The sequence below is a fragment of the Alligator sinensis genome, unplaced genomic scaffold (genome assembly GCF_000455745.1).
Source record: "Alligator sinensis unplaced genomic scaffold, ASM45574v1 scaffold1133_1, whole genome shotgun sequence".
Taxonomy (NCBI): Eukaryota; Metazoa; Chordata; order Crocodylia; family Alligatoridae; genus Alligator; species Alligator sinensis.
The window spans coordinates 1,609,608-1,626,142 of NW_005842285.1; the positions used below are offsets into that span (position 1 = coordinate 1,609,608).

Consider the following 16,535-nt stretch of genomic DNA (forward strand, 5'->3'; position numbering starts at 1 on the left):
TTCCCTACATATGTCACAACGGCCAAAGATTTGATGGCAGGGAATATTTCTTATACTTTCTATCCCCCCAAAGTCCCATTAACATGCTACCCCTAATTAATAGGGCAAATAAAAGAGATTGCTTTAAGGCTTCGTTTATGGTTGGATGTAAGATGTGATGTCAGAACATGCTATACACTTGAAAACTCTAGCACAGACAAGCCAGTGTGTGCCTTAATACACACTAACCAAGCTGAATAACAGCCAACCAAGGAGCCTAAGTTTATTATTAGACCACTTTAGTCCATTAACAATGAAAACAAGTAGTACAGGCAGCACGTGAGCAGGTCAGTTGTTATCAGCATAGTTTTTCCTCACCTAAAAAAATGTCAATCATGTTATACAGCAAAAGTACACAGAAATGTACAGTGTATTTTTAAGCTTCTTGCTTTATCTGGAAGCCCAAGAAGAGAGACTTGCTAGAAATCAGACTCTGTTATCCGGCCCAATGAGTTAATCCAGGTCTAAACAGAGCTGGAGAAAACTTTTGATAATGTGGATGCTCACTGTGCTACCACATGTTGTGCTTTCTGTTAAAATTCATAACTGATTGATTTTTAAAAAATAGAATTAAAGCAGTAATAGGTACAGTTTTGTTCTGTAGAAAAAAATATTCTACTTCTGTTCATGCAGCATGTTGGGAACAGAAACCCTCTTTGCACTAGATTAGTTTTCTTGAATGCTTTTTACCTGAAACTTCTCTGTAGAGCAGTCACTGCTTTTGGAAGCTTCTTGAATCTCTTCCTGGTCTGATATCCCCTCCATGCAGCCTGGATTAAACGAGCTGCTTTTTGTTGTCTCTGAAATATACAAATCCATTGGTAAAATATTTTCCCAGCATCTATAAAACTCCTTTTTGCACATTTGGAAAAAATCTGAGTGCTTGGTTAAAACTGACTCAGTGGCTTGAGGCACTTTGAGCCTGAAAGCTAATCTGACACCTATCTCAACTACACAGTTGGCCCAATAAAAGATATCACCAAAAGCTCCAAAAATCCTAGCCTTCAGTTTTCACTGGAATTCACCATTTCTGAATTGCTGGGTCAAGTTAAGCCCCTATAAATAAGATATCTCATGAAACCTACGTTTTGACAAAGGCAGCTGTTCTGATCATCTGGTTAATTATCAGTGTAGTAAATGAATGACTCAGGAGGGCAAACCTACCTGCTAACAACATCTTTTACAGAAGCAGAGTAGCTACGAAAAATACTCCAGCTGAAGTTAGAAATTCTAGCATAAGTCTTGATATGTAAAGACTGATCCAGTCTAGATAGGCAGGAAAGACTCAAAGGATGGGTTTACTGAAGCGACTAGAGAATATTATTTGTCTGTAAACTATGCAAACATAATTAGGAGTCAGTGAGACAAAGCAAACATGGAACCTCAATTATATTTTTACTCAGTTATTTTTCAAACTAGGACAGTGCTTTAAGGTTAAAACAATCCCAGAGTTATAGCTCTTAAACACTGGGGGATAGGCTGCACTCTCTGCCCCACCACCCATCGCCTAAGCAGGGAGCGCAGCCGGTCAGGGGGTGCACCAGCACTCTCAGGCGGTGCACGTACACCCCTGTGCACCTCCTACACATTGCCACTGACCTGGCTCAACAAAGTTCCAGCTTCTAGCAAGAACTTCAGCACTCCTTCTCCTTAGTTTACCAAGGTCTCACCTTCTAACCAGGTTTCCCCTTTGCCTTTCCCTTCCTGGAAGGTGACCAGGCTTGGCTGGACTGCCAAAAATATAATGAGCAGGGAATTTTAAGGGTCTTGCAAATCATACCTGGAAGATGATCAGCAAGTGACATCTTCCTGGAAGAAGATAGGGAGGTTCAACAATAAGGGGTCAACTAGCTGGTACACATACCAAGTGGTGAAATACGGTTCAGTTCCATGGGTAACTGTGTAGTAACTGGTCACTGGTTTTCTTATGTGACTATTAGAATCTAATTGGTTTCTCTAGTTATTCAATGTATAACAAAGGTAAAAGCTGTAACTCTTCTATCACACTTCAAACTTGTAAACCCCTGTGCACCTCCCTTCTACCAGCCAGTCTGTTAAGCCAGCTGACAGGAATACTCACTTTAGTTATACTCATTTTTTTAAAGCTTAATATGTACTGCATACAGCAAAGCCCTGGCCTCCTCAGCCACCAGCATTGCTAGCATTCAGCAAGACAGTGTTAGGGGAACAGCACCTTTAGTCTAATCAACAGACATCCCTTGAAATTATGTTTTTGAGAAATCTGAGTGGGTGATTTTGTTGTCCAGATAAATGAGATACATGCCTAATCTTTGTGGAGCTGTGGCTAGTACAGGGGCGGGCAAAATATGGCCGTGGGATGGATCCGGCCCACCGAGTGATTCTATTAAGTCTGTGTTGGGTCCCTCAGCCTGCCTGGCCCAGGTGCAGGGGGCAGCCCAGGCCATGGTGCGTCCACTCGGTCCTCCTGGCCCCAGGTGCGGAGGTGCTGCCTGGTGTGGAGCACAGCTGTATCCCCAAGTGTGGCTCTTGGGCATGCCAGGAGCTGTAGTACACAGGGCTGGGCAGCACAGCAGCAGGGCAGGGGTGACTCAGCGGCCAGACTCTGCTTCCCAGAAGCACCCTCAGGGGCAGCTCCTTCCGGCTGTTGCTGCCAGCATCTTTGTCACTGCCACTGGACCCAGCCCCGTTGCGCAGGTACCCTGGCCCATCTGCCCTGCACCCACCAACCAGGGGCACTGGATGAAGCAGACCAGCAGGGTCTCCATGGAGATTGGCCTGGGACCCCCATAGGCAGGGCACACTCAGTCAGGAGGATGGGATGGGGCTGCTGTTGGACAGGGAGCAGTGTCCAGGAGCAGGGTGAGCAGGCGGGGCCGGGAACACAGGGTGGCGACAGTACAGGGCTGGAGCAGAACCGTGATCTGCTCCCCACACATCCCAGCAACAGGCGTTGTTTCCGCAGGCAAGAACAGCAGCTGCCTGTAGAATCTGCACCTGTCAAAGGGACATGCGGGGAGCAGATCTCAGCTCTGCCCCAGGCCTGCGCTGTCACTGCCCCATGATCCAGGCCTTGGCCCCACCTACCTGTCCCACCCCTGGATGCCACTCCTTGCCCGCCTGTGGCCCCATCCCATCCACCCAGCCAAGTGTGCCCTGCCCGCACGGGTCCTGAGCTAGACTCCCTGGAGATCCCGCCTGCCTGTTTACCTGCTCTGTCCAGTGTCCCTGGCAGTGGGTGTGGGGTGGTCAGCCCCAGGGCTGGATAGGACCAATTGGCCCCAGCACCCTACTCCCCTGCTGTGCTGGGTGGTATAAACAGGCGTGATGGGAGGCTGAGTCAGCACCCCTGCCCCCTCCAGCCCTCAATAGCCCACCAAAACTCCTTAAGTGGCCCTCCAGTCCAAATAATTTCCCTACCCTGGCCTAGTAGGTTTTCTTACAGACCACTTCTTTTCTCTTATATGTAAGGTGACCATATGTCCTGGTTTAGCTGGGACAGTCCTGGATTTCAGAGGCTGGTTCCAGCTAGTTGCTGAGAATTATAATTTATGTCCCAGAAATGCAGGGGCACAGCGTGCAGTTTGGCCAGGAGTCAAGAGTGGCACAGAGCACCTTTCAGGTGGGCAGGCAGCCACCGGTATTTGCCTGGCACACTGCCCCCCAGTCCTCCTCCTTCCAACTTGTGAGAGTGAGGGGGGTGCGGAGCAGTGTCCCAAATGAATTTCCCACATTTCCTTATGGTCGTCTCCCCATGGTCATCTCTACTTACATGGTCTCTCACTCTCTCCAGTATTTGACTATCTCCCACGCATTTATAGAACCAACTTTACAATGCCATTGTGAAGTTAGGAGTATTATTTTTGGTCTGTTATAGATAAGAGAGCTAGATTAAGAGACTTTCACAAGATTGCACAGGAAGTATGTTGCTAAGCTGCAAAATGATCTCAAAATCCAGTCCAGTAAGGTAACCACAAGACTACTTCTTGATTGCCATGTCATCAGTACTGGAAAGCTCAGAAGTGGCAGAGGAGAAAATGCAAAGGTTGTAAATTTAAAGATATGTATGCATTGTGAACTTCGAAAAGTGGATCAAAGTAGTAAAAGTATATTAACATAAGCAAATAAAAGTCCACCACCACAGAAAATTCTCTTTAAAATTCCACACCTGGATATCACCTTCTTGGTAGGATTCTGAGTAAAGCAGGTCTAAAATTTGATTGAGATCCCTGCCAAATCCTTTGCCAGCCCACTGCTTACTGAGCAGAGTTTTTAATCCTAGGTGAAAGAGAAAAAAAGTTAGCATGTTATATTGCTCAGGTGAATATTTGACTTCAAGACTTCAAACCAGTGACCATAAAATTGAATATGAGGATCAAACATTATTGTACATGTGACTGACTGCAAAGGAACATTAAATCAGGCCCCAATGTAAAGGCAAGCAGTTATCTTTGAGTTTCAATGTAAAACATTACTAATGATTAGCTGATGTTGCCATCATTGCAAAACTGTTGTGTGAAGACACAGCTTTGTAGTCAGACTATCTAAAGTTACATCTATGTGACAGCCAGATAAAACTATCAATAGGTTTTTCATGTCCGATCATCAAGTCAGCAAAGTCCAAATAATTTCCCTACCCTGGCCTAGTAGGTTTTCTTACAGACCACTTCTTTTCTCTTATATGTAAGGTGACCATATGTCCTGGTTTAGCTGGGACAGTCCTGGATTTCAGAGGCTGGTTCCAGCTAGTTGCTGAGAATTATAATTTATGTCCCAGAAATGCAGGGGCACAGCGTGCAGTTTGGCCAGGAGTCAAGAGTGGCACAGAGCACCTTTCAGGTGGGCAGGCAGCCACCGGTATTTGCCTGGCACACTGCCCCCCAGTCCTCCTCCTTCCAACTTGTGAGAGTGAGGGGGGTGCGGAGCAGTGTCCCAAATGAATTTCCCACATTTCCTTATGGTCGTCTCCCCATGGTCATCTCTACTTACATGGTCTCTCACTCTCTCCAGTATTTGACTATCTCCCACGCATTTATAGAACCAACTTTACAATGCCATTGTGAAGTTAGGAGTATTATTTTTGGTCTGTTATAGATAAGAGAGCTAGATTAAGAGACTTTCACAAGATTGCACAGGAAGTATGTTGCTAAGCTGCAAAATGATCTCAAAATCCAGTCCAGTAAGGTAACCACAAGACTACTTCTTGATTGCCATGTCATCAGTACTGGAAAGCTCAGAAGTGGCAGAGGAGAAAATGCAAAGGTTGTAAATTTAAAGATATGTATGCATTGTGAACTTCGAAAAGTGGATCAAAGTAGTAAAAGTATATTAACATAAGCAAATAAAAGTCCACCACCACAGAAAATTCTCTTTAAAATTCCACACCTGGATATCACCTTCTTGGTAGGATTCTGAGTAAAGCAGGTCTAAAATTTGATTGAGATCCCTGCCAAATCCTTTGCCAGCCCACTGCTTACTGAGCAGAGTTTTTAATCCTAGGTGAAAGAGAAAAAAAGTTAGCATGTTATATTGCTCAGGTGAATATTTGACTTCAAGACTTCAAACCAGTGACCATAAAATTGAATATGAGGATCAAACATTATTGTACATGTGACTGACTGCAAAGGAACATTAAATCAGGCCCCAATGTAAAGGCAAGCAGTTATCTTTGAGTTTCAATGTAAAACATTACTAATGATTAGCTGATGTTGCCATCATTGCAAAACTGTTGTGTGAAGACACAGCTTTGTAGTCAGACTATCTAAAGTTACATCTATGTGACAGCCAGATAAAACTATCAATAGGTTTTTCATGTCCGATCATCAAGTCAGCAAAGAACTTTGAAGATATAAAGCACTGCATAAATACTAAGCGTCATGAGAACTGCTTCCATATTCACCAGAGCAAAACTTGTTTGCTCTGGACTGAGTGGACATGTATATACATACATATTAATGTGACACAATAAACTCCGGTGCTTATCGCGCTGAAGTTTGTTGCTTCTGGGCACCACGTCTACATGTGTGCCCAGGACTGTAGCATGTTGAGCTGAGTCAGAGCAGTCCCAGCTGGCAAGGGGCCCCGGGATCAGCTTCCCCACGGGCTGCTCCAACCCAGCTCAACATGCCGTGGTGGGGCTGGCTGAGGCATGAGGGGCTAGCTGGCAGGCAGCCCCCACAGTGAAGCACCCTCACGTCCCAGCCAGCCCCATCAGCATCTACACATGCACTACTTCAGAGTAAAAAACTCCGCAGCAGGATAGTACTTGTACTTACAAGTACTACACTGCTGCAGTGTTTATTAGTTTACTCCAACCTAATTGACCTGCATGTGTAGATGCCAAGACCTTTACTGTGGAGCGAATTAGCCTACTGTGCAGTAAATGTCTCATGTAGACACATCCAGTGTAATTCATTACTAACACAAGAAGTAGAAAGACAAACCTTTGTAGCGGGTACTAAGTAAGTTCACGAGGTGGGGGTGAGATTCTGCCACTAGCAGCAACAATTTTGTAGCAGCATTTCCAATGACAGGATTGGTGGTGGATGAAAGCTTATACACAAGTTCATCTAAAATAGAATGAAGACTCTTCTCATCTACTTGAAGCAAAACAGCACTAATGAGAAAAAAAGGAGAGAGACAGAATTAGGGATGTTACAAAGTATTCCTATTTCAATAACAGTTTCATTCTTTGGAGGCTTTGGCACTAAATTATTTGGAATACATGACTTGCAGAACCAATAATCTGATCCAGTATAGGAAGGAGCAGGGGAAGGAGGAGTCTTTTGCAGTTAGGTCCTTCTATTCCAATGTCTCTCTAGCTAATGTTGGATTTACATTTCCTATAGGTGTAGCTGTGATCCAGGAACGAAAGAGACATTTTGCTTAATTGCTGTCACCTTGAGAGAGATCTTGGCGAGTTCAGTGCTAAAGCACTTTTCTGTGTCAGAGCCATAGGACACTTTTACATGTGCTCTGACACATTCAGATTAGAAAGTGTCAGAGCAGACTCGATCCATCGAGCCTGCTGGAGTGCTCTAACCAGAATGCTCCAGTGCGCTGCAGCATTTTTTTGTGTATCCAGCATCCTGCATTTCAAAATAGTGGCAGGAGGGCTTTAACTAAAGCTTGAACCAGCTTTAGTTAAAGTGCCCTCACCATCATTTTAAAATGCAGGATGCTGAATACACAAGACGCTGTGGGCATTTGAATTACAGCAGCTCCTATGAGCCGCTCTAATTAAATTGCTCTCCCCCCTGGCCCCCACCAACCTGGAGCACATGTATAGGCACCCACAGGGACGTTATGGACCAATTCTTTACTCAGACACATGGATCCCACTACTAGCAATTGTCAATTTACGTTGCCCTTTCCATCTTCAAAGCACTATGCAGGAAAAAAATACACCTTAAAATACCCCTCTGTGGTAGGCTAGTGAATTCTGCTTGCAGAACATTAAGTTGGAGAAAAGAGAGATTATTGACTTGCCCCAAATCACAGGTGACTCAACAGCAGCCAGGACTGTAACTGAGGACATATTTCAGTTCACTGGACTCTATCATTACTGTAAGAACTAAACAAAACAAAATATTCCCAAAGCAATGTAAGGATATAGAAAACTGTCTATTTTAAGACGTCAACAGCAAAAGCTCAAGCTATTACAAGACAGAGACAGCACGAGTTCTGTATACAAATGCTTCTATTTTCCAGAATTCAGTATCAAGTGGATTTTTAAATGTCAAATTCAAAAAAAGGAAAAATGAATAAAATGATTTGAAAGCAACAAACCTGTTGACCCTCAAAATATTCCGTAACACAGACATCATTGCGGTTGCAGTTTCAACATCATCTGTCATCAGCAACTGCAGGAAATGATCATTCTTCAGCACTGCAACAAAAAAACAAAGAAACAGAAAATTAAGGAATAATCAAAGCTGTAGATTTAAAGTCAAATAGCCGGTCCTTTTTAAGAACTACAGTACATTCACAGAACTATAAAGCAATTTCCAAGCAAGTAAAACCAGGATCACTGTGTTCCAAGTTAACTGTCTTTTTTTGCAATTTTTTCTGCTGAAACAGACTGGGAAGAGTAAAATGCATCAGTAACCAGAGGTTTTGCTTTTACTGGGTTTTTCTGGTGCTGGTGGAAATTCCTGAATACTTGTGATGAAACACTGTAAAAAAGTTTCAAGTACAGGAAGCCGCAAAAGTCAAGTTTCTTTTTAGAGTAGTGTACGTGTCTCAGACTCACCTGCCCAGCCAGACTAGACCCGACCCACGCCCAGCAGTGGAGCAAGCAACATCATTTGTCCCCCACTGCTGACATGCATCCCCAATGGTGCTCTGTTCCCCAGATTTTGGCAGCGGGGCCCTCTGCTCATACTGACCCCAAGTTCCCAGCCCCTCTAAGAGCCCCACAAACCAGATAACGGTTCTGTGGCTGGATCTGGCCCGTGGGCTGTATATTTGATGCTCCTGCAATAGCGTATGAGGCAATACTTTTTAGTAGCTAAGTCCCTGAACCCCAATCTCTTAATTCAGTGCAACCCCATCGACTTCCGTAAAGCTGCATCTCTTTTACTTCAGTAAAACAGACCGGAGAATCAGACCCGTTATTTTCATTTCATAATTATTCAGTTAATTTAGATTTTTATATTTAAATTTTTTACACATATCACACACATTGCATTTTTTTCCACGATTTTGTCAAATACTGACACAGGGGAGAGAGGGGCACAAGAGGTGAAGGTGTCTTGCTGCAACCCCAGAGGTATGAACTGAGCCTTGCCCAGAATGAGAAAAGCAGCTGAATGTGATGCTAGCCACATCACTACCTGCTGTGCTGGTGACTACAGAAACTGAAGGGTTATCTGGGCTAAGGTAGCTCTCTGACCTTTTCTGACAAAACCAAATTCTGCTGTCTGGTTAGTCAGTGGAATTTAAAATGGGTGTTACTGAGAGCTGATGTTATAGTTCCGTTTCGTTAGATATTTGTGCTCTGTACACCCTGTCAAATTTATCCTCTTGTATAAAAGGACAGACGGTGCAATGAGACAAACTCCTGAGCCCATTAACAAATCATTTAAGAAGGGAGAGGTGAATGTCCAAGCTATATTTTACTAGGAAAAACCCCTCTGATTTTAAGACCAACAATTACAAGACAGGCTGTGGGGGAAAAAGAGCTGCATTTGATGTCTCCAAAACCATAATAGAACATGCTAATTTTCTTTAATATTTGTTTTTTTAATGACCAATGTTGTTGTTATGTTATATGGATGTCTCTATAATAGATTATTTAAGAGACCAATTTAAAATAAATGACAAATAAGCATTGGTAAAAAAAAACCTGCTTCATTGTAATTACATTAAAATTCACAACTTTCATAGAAACGTTATGATGCATTTAATTCCCAACACTTTCTCTTACCGCACTCCGTTAGCTGAATATGCCCACCAAACAGCCAGCAGATGGCATCGGTTACTATCCTGAAACAGCGTAAAAATTCACCTTTTTCTTCATCCTGAACAAAAGAAACCGTGTACATTATACCTACATGCATAAACACGTACACACTTCCCTGTGGATTGTGTATTCAGATGGTGGGAAGACTTTTGTGTTCTAAAGAATCTAAGAGCTACATCAACAGAAATTTTAACCACTAATAGAGCTTCCCAAGCCAGACAAGTTGAAGGAAGGGGCTAAATAAAAAGTAGCCTGCTAGTCCTCCCTACTGGGAGATAAGCCAAAAGCAGCAAATTGAATAAACGTTTAAGTTCTAGGAACCCAACAAGGCAGCCATACTGGCAAACATCATTATGGACAAAGGGTGGAAGAGTCCTGTTCATTCCCCAAACAATGTCTAACAGCCCAGAAAGGTTACGAGAAGATAATATAGCCCCTTTAAATACAATTGGCGGTAGACGCGGAAGAGGAAAACATGTTATTTAAGATAAATTACAATACTGCATAAGAAAAAAATGGATACATATTGGCCAAGAGTATATTTAGACAGGAAATTAGAAGAAAGTCCCCGACCATCTGCATATCAGGATTCTGGGACAGCCTTTCAAGAGTAGGAGGTAATAACAAACACAAATGTTATGATGGAGTTTCATCAGATTATGAAAGGGACTGTATGATGTGCTTTGATGTGCCTGCCTGTGATAGCAGAGGCCTGAACTCAACAAAAAGCTAAGACACCCTTTCCCTATGCATCAAACTGAACCATGAGTAAAGAAAGATTAGTAGGATGATCAAGGGAATAGAAAGGCTGTCTATCATGTGGAAGATGAGTTATTTAGACCAGCAAAACAAAGGTTGTTAAACACCAGGGAAGGAAAAGAAGTACTTAAGCTAAAGACAATGGTGGCACAAGAATAAATGGACATAAACTAGCCATGGACAAATTCAGACACAAAAACAGAAGATGGTTTTCAGTTATCAGAAGGGTAAGATAATGAACCAGCCCCTGAATAGGAGGAGTAAGGCCAAAAAGCAAACTAGCAGATGGAGCTTGATCAGTTTACAACAGAGATTAGATGATGTGGATGCCCACCAAGGCAGGGATTGACCCAGAAAGTCCCTTCCACTCCTACGTTCCTATGATTCAGATTCACATGTGTCGGACAGTACGGGCTATTGTGCACACACAATCTGACAGTAAATCCTGTACTCTACGCTTTGTTCACAATGCTCATGCACAGTGTATCACTGTATTTGGCTCTTAGTGGCAAAGGGAGATGCAAGATAACTTTACGGCTTGACTTTTTAGTATATCTGCTACCTGTTACACGAATAGTGTATTTTCTTGCATACAACACCCACCTATTTCCCCCAAAACCTGGTTCTAGAAATGGGAGTGCACCTTATATGTGAAAAATATGGTACAACCAATTTCTGCCACTCTGGGCGAAATGGAAAGTAAAATCTGCAGTGACCCACAGGGAGGAGAACAACAAGCGGGCCTGGCTCTCTAGCTGCTGCCAGTCAGTTATTTCCTACAAGGAAAGATCTTTTTTCCCCTTCTGCCTTTCAAAAACAAGGTGCAGATCTTAATCTGGGGCATGCTGTATGTGAGAAAATATGGTCTGTTGATTTACAAAGGCGTTAACTCAATCCTCTGAAGTACGCATAGAGAGCAAGCCTAATTTTGATCTAATTTATAATGGTAATAGCTCAGAATAAGACTCGGTATATCTAGAATATTTAATTTACATAGTATTAAGTACCTGACTATCTTTGACACACAGGCCTTTCCCAGTTCACTGGCAGTCAATACATAGCAAGGCAATTCAGAGAAAAGCAGTACTGAGGGAAAGGTTACTGGATGCTGTCCTACCCACCCTCATCCACACCCTCTTTAGAGGATCTGTTCTTCTCCTGATAACCCCCTGCAGCCCACACATATACAGGCATAATGAATGCCAAGGCTTAGAAGGAACGTATGGACGAAGAAGATCTCAGAGGTCTGAGGCAGGCTGGAAGTGTCACCTAGCCTTGAAGCTCTGTCTGGTACAATGGGATTCCCAAAACCCTGCAGAGTGAGGAGTCAGCTTGATGTTTGGTTCACTCTGGACCACATAATTAGAGGTTTAAGTTCTGGCCTACAGTCTATCATGCAAACCCTCAAGAAAAATCCTGCACCGAAGTGGATGATTCAGCAGCATGTGGGCTGAAGCACATAATAAGAAAGTGTAGAGAAAATTACATGCAGTGGGTAGACTAAAGCCGTCAGTCTCCAGGGATGTTGATCAGAAAGCTTCCACAAGTGCTGAATTGCACTTAAAAGAACCAAACTAACAGAATATGTCATACTGCTGATACATAATCACTTCTCAGGAAGCATATGGTGTCCAACATAATACAGTGTATGAAAACTCTGACTAACTGTGAGGAATGAATCAGCCAAAAGGAAGTGGGACGTGAAGGGGAAACGTTATATGAATAGAATCAATCAAAACCTGGGTGGTATAGGAGTTACTTCATTTATAATGGTATTATCTTCTGATCCTATGAGCTCATACAGTTTTAAAAAACCTGAGAGTTCTGCCATGCAATAAATGTCCTTCTGGAGCAAGAAGGTAGTAGTTCCCCTCTCTAGAAAAAGAGGCAAACATTTTAAAACTACCAGTTCAGAAAACTTCCATCTGGGAAATTTTGGCCAAATTCAGATTCCAGCTCTTCTGACTTCGAGCCTGGTTCCTCAAGGCCATCTTTCCAAATACAATCATTTTTGGATTTTGGGGGGTGTTTTTTGCATAGCTAAATAAAGTGCTAAGACCAAATCAGCTGCCAAGGTGGAGCTCATTATTTTGAGTGTGTGTGTGTACATGTCTGCGTATATTAGGACTCTGTCGTGATTCGTACGCCCCCACATTGTTTTTGCTGGGCTTCTGTCCTTCTATTTTACAACTGTTTTCTTCCCCAGAATTACCTGTTTGTAGAAGCCAAGTGCCAATGGGTAAGCCTACAATGATTTGCACGTGCAAGATGGAGGAAATGTTCTGTGACAAAAGATTATATTTTCAAGACTCCAATGCAAGCTGTTAACTTCAACAGAAAGAAATAACGTAATTTCTGTAAAATACCTTTCTACAGTATGGCATATCTGTAGCCGAGGCCTGCTAATTCAGTAAAGGAGTTTAGAAACGTTGCCAAAAGGTTACAAAATGTTCATGCTGCTCACTTAAATATGCAATTCAAATACCTTGATTGCTCGAATAAACCGGGCTTGCAGACGTCTTCCCAAAAACAGGAGGTTCTGTGCAGCTGAAGGAAGTAATTTATCGTAAAACTCCTCCGGATTGTCTTTCACCTCTAATCCTACGCAACATTGACTGCAATGAAAAAGCACAATCTGAACTCAATAGGGTCTGTTTGAACAAAAGCAAGTGAATAAACATCACTAGAGTGTGCACGCCTTACTGGAACATATATTCTAACACCAAACAATAGTCAACTGTTGCAACTAGCTCCCAGATATCTACCTCAAAGAAAGCAGAAGCATTGGGTTAGGAGAGAGGGGATGGCACACCCTAGCCTAAGCAACAGCTTGGGTAGATTGCCCATTTTAGCTTCAGGGGACATGTTCTTATCTGTTCTACATGTCTACATGCTGCAGGAACCGGCACTATGAAACAACAGGAGAGGTGGACTTATCAGAAAGTGGAGGCAGGTTTTATAAATGAAAATCCCCCTTAAAAATAAAAGCACTAAAAAGTTAACCCCCCCACCAATTTGGGGTTTACTCTGCAACTTTCCTTTTTGTGAAGAATGCATTTGAGCTTAGGAGCCTGAGTTTCAAGTTTATAATTTAATATTTACTCTGTATTAGTAACTTAGAAGGAATATGTTTAGAAGAAACTTGTACTAGGCACATGGGCAATTTTTCTATTTTGCTTTGAACTACAGCTGGACAAACAGAAGAAAATAATTCATGATTTTTTGGTGCAGTTTGTTTTGCAATGCAACTGAACCTTGTTTTCCATTTGCCTCCCCTGAATGTATCCTGTGTGAGTTTTGTTCATCTGAAGGGCTCATGGAAAACAAATTCTGGGCATGCAGCTGGGATAGATTTAATTACAAAAGGGCCTGTTTTATGACTAAAATAAAATTGTTTTGCCTGGAAGCAGAAGTAGTTTATACAGGCTGGGTCATCCAATCTCGAAACAGCAACAGTATTCCATATTACTTTGATGATTAATTTTGCATCTCCTAGCAAACTCTGAATATTAAAAACTCTTACTGAAGGGATGATAAAAATGAGAGCTAACTGCCTGATGGGTTAGGAAAATGGAAACACAGTTTAAATTGAGGGGAGAGTAAAGAAGATGGAGACATTTCACAAAAACTCAAGGCTAAATCCAAATTATGAACTGTTCCCATCAAGCAGGTGCCCAGCAGACTGAAATACAATCTATATCAGGTCAACAGGACCAGTGGGCTTTGGCTTGACTTCTCTGCTCCTCCATGCTAACCTGGACTTTTCCTGGACAGCAAGCCTTGTTCTGGACAACAGCGTACACAGACCAGCTTGAAAAGAAAACAGTAAGAGGAAAGACGGAAAGGAGAGGAAGCAATTTTATAGTCACGTTGCATTTTACCTTACAGCCTCTGCTAGCTGAGCAGCAGTGGCCCAGCCCCCCTGTAGTCGAGAGTAGTCTTGTCTCAGGACCAACACACAATACTGAATCAGATCATAGTAATAGAGCTCCTGTTTAATTTTCTGGGACTGTTTACTTCCCAAAGAAACACTATTCAAAATTTCTGGGAAATGAAAGAGAGAAAAAAGTTTCTGAGGGTCAGGAAAGCAGTTAAAGAACAGCTATATTTCCAAATACAAAAGGCACATACCTAAAATCAGTAATGATAATGTCAAATTTATATGTCTACAATTATTATAAGTAATTAAGCTCAGTTTCTGCTTTCTAGTTACACACTCAAGAGACTATAGAAAGAGCATATACTGTATTTTACTGCATATAACAGGCACTGAACTATAATATGCCCATTTTTGAAAGGCAGAACCTGCTCATTCTGTATTATTTACATATTATGCACACTTAAAACTTCCAATAGCTGTTTTTTGGGGGGAAGAGTGTGTTATATGTGAGCAAATATGATATATTATCTGGGATATAGGGCACATGAATGAATTTGCTACTCCAAATAAAACCATGATGAATATTAACTGTGAGAGAACTCTTGTTGGTTTGCTTATAATTGCAACTGAATATCAGACCTGGATATGGCTGGTCCCCACCATTTCTATAAGCCGCGGTAACACTGCTATAGTGGATCTCACTGGAGTTGGTGAGATGATTTGTTAGCTTTATGTCTCCTGCTTGGTATCACCACCACCCTTGCTAGCTACATGCACTCAGTTCCCTCTCAGACGGGATTCTGACCAAGGGGTGGATCCCAGCCCAGGAGCAGCATGACTTTTACAGGAACTGTACTAGCAATGAGAGATAAGAAGAGAAAAATCACAGAGGTGCTGATCCTTTTCTACACAGAAGGCACCCTTCCATTCTTCTCCCATCCCAGCCTCCTCTCTGGTTCCCAAGTTAAATGCTACTTTCAGAAGATCTGCAAGAAGTTCCATGTCATCAGCCTTGCAGAATTACCTGCAGTCCCTAGAGATGTACTCAAGGAAAGAGGCCACTGCCTTTCTTCATCTTAATGACAATTCTGGTCAACAATCCTCCACCTTTTACATTAAAAATCTTTATTTACCTTTTAGCTTCAACAGCAACACGGGAACATCTTGATCGGAGCTCTCAGTGACCTGAGCGGCCAGAGCCAATACTCTGGGATCTACAGCTGCTGCCTTCATTTTGCATGCGTTTGCTGTCATTTAATAAAAGGAGACAGAAAACAAAAGTAGCTAGCAGCAAAACTAATATACATCACACCCTGAACTATTTACCAAAGGAATAATCAACTAAGATATTGTCCAGAGAAAAAACTAGTAAATCTGTACCAGGTGCCTGTGTGCATATATATATATATGCCATGCGTGTATTTTTGTGTGCGATACTGTGTACGTACGTACACACACACACACACACACACACACACACACACACAGCCCATTTGAAAATTGAATCATTAAGTGTTCTTGCAAGATTTCTGGCACAGGTCATAGTGGAGAATAGGAAGGCTGAAGAAACAAGAACAACCTTTTCATCTCATCTCATGACTATTCTCTTAATCAGTTTGACAAATCTGAAAGAATACAAAACTCATCAGTAGAAACAAACGTTCTGCTCTTCAGACTGTCTACACATGCATATTCATAATGCATCGCCAACAGGAGCTGTAAAACAGAACAGGTTAGGATGGCTCATGAGACAGAAATAAGAATATTAAAACTAGCTAAAATAGGTTTGGTTCAAAACAAATAAAGGATCGATCTCAGTTCACATCCCCCTTCCATAATGGGGTGTGACTGGCGTAAAAGGGACAAGCCCCACTTGAGAATGCCATTCTACATGTTTTCTTTAAAAAGCTGAATATTAGTACTTGTCCTAGGCTCCCAATATGCTCCTGAACCCGAAGGAAGGCAGAAAAACAAGCTAGTTTGGCGCACTGGACTGGCAATCTTAAGAACTCGGGCTGGACCCGATGATCTCGTGAGGTCCCTTCCAGCCCTAATGTCTATGAAATGTATGAAACTCCTCACTTTGCCATAGACAAAGTGATCTCAGACAATTCACCTAACCTGTCTGCGATTTAACTGTAAAATGGGAAAATACTTCCCCACCCCCCTGACACCCCCTTTTTAATGTCTTTTTTATTTAGGCCCCAGTCCTCTGCACAGGCTTGGATGATATGTCTTTGGTGCAGAAACTGTCTATCTTCTTAGGGTGTGACCCGATGAACAACTCACCACCGGGTAAAACAGAGCGGGGTTTCGCCATGAATCAGCTACTCTGCGATTACTGCCCTTGCGTACGGTTTTACTCCACGGTACGCGGCAGCTCAGCTGCAGCAACATGTCCCTCCAGGAAAGAGT

The 16,535-nt window shown here is 42.5% G+C and overlaps 1 protein-coding gene across 2 annotated transcripts in view; it reads right to left on the bottom strand.

Moving 5' to 3' along the window:
• IQCB1 (IQ motif containing B1) overlaps nucleotides 1–16,535 on the bottom strand; it is a 24,847-nt gene that overhangs the window by 7,753 nt on the left and 559 nt on the right. Inside the window, exons 2-10 of one of the 2 annotated variants that reach the window (XM_025209338.1) lie at nucleotides 15,700–15,836; nucleotides 15,254–15,367; nucleotides 14,122–14,284; nucleotides 12,726–12,855; nucleotides 9,446–9,539; nucleotides 7,807–7,906; nucleotides 6,462–6,634; nucleotides 5,404–5,513; nucleotides 730–839 (exon numbers count right to left, since the gene is read on the bottom strand). In XM_025209338.1, coding sequence (XP_025065123.1) covers nucleotides 730–839; nucleotides 5,404–5,513; nucleotides 6,462–6,634; nucleotides 7,807–7,906; nucleotides 9,446–9,539; nucleotides 12,726–12,855; nucleotides 14,122–14,284; nucleotides 15,254–15,353 — 980 coding nt within the window. In that variant the 5' untranslated portion in view covers nucleotides 15,354–15,367; nucleotides 15,700–15,836. The remainder of the gene's footprint in view (nucleotides 1–729; nucleotides 840–5,403; nucleotides 5,514–6,461; nucleotides 6,635–7,806; nucleotides 7,907–9,445; nucleotides 9,540–12,725; nucleotides 12,856–14,121; nucleotides 14,285–15,253; nucleotides 15,368–15,699; nucleotides 15,837–16,535) is intronic. The other variant, XM_006028039.3, reaches the window with a different exon arrangement.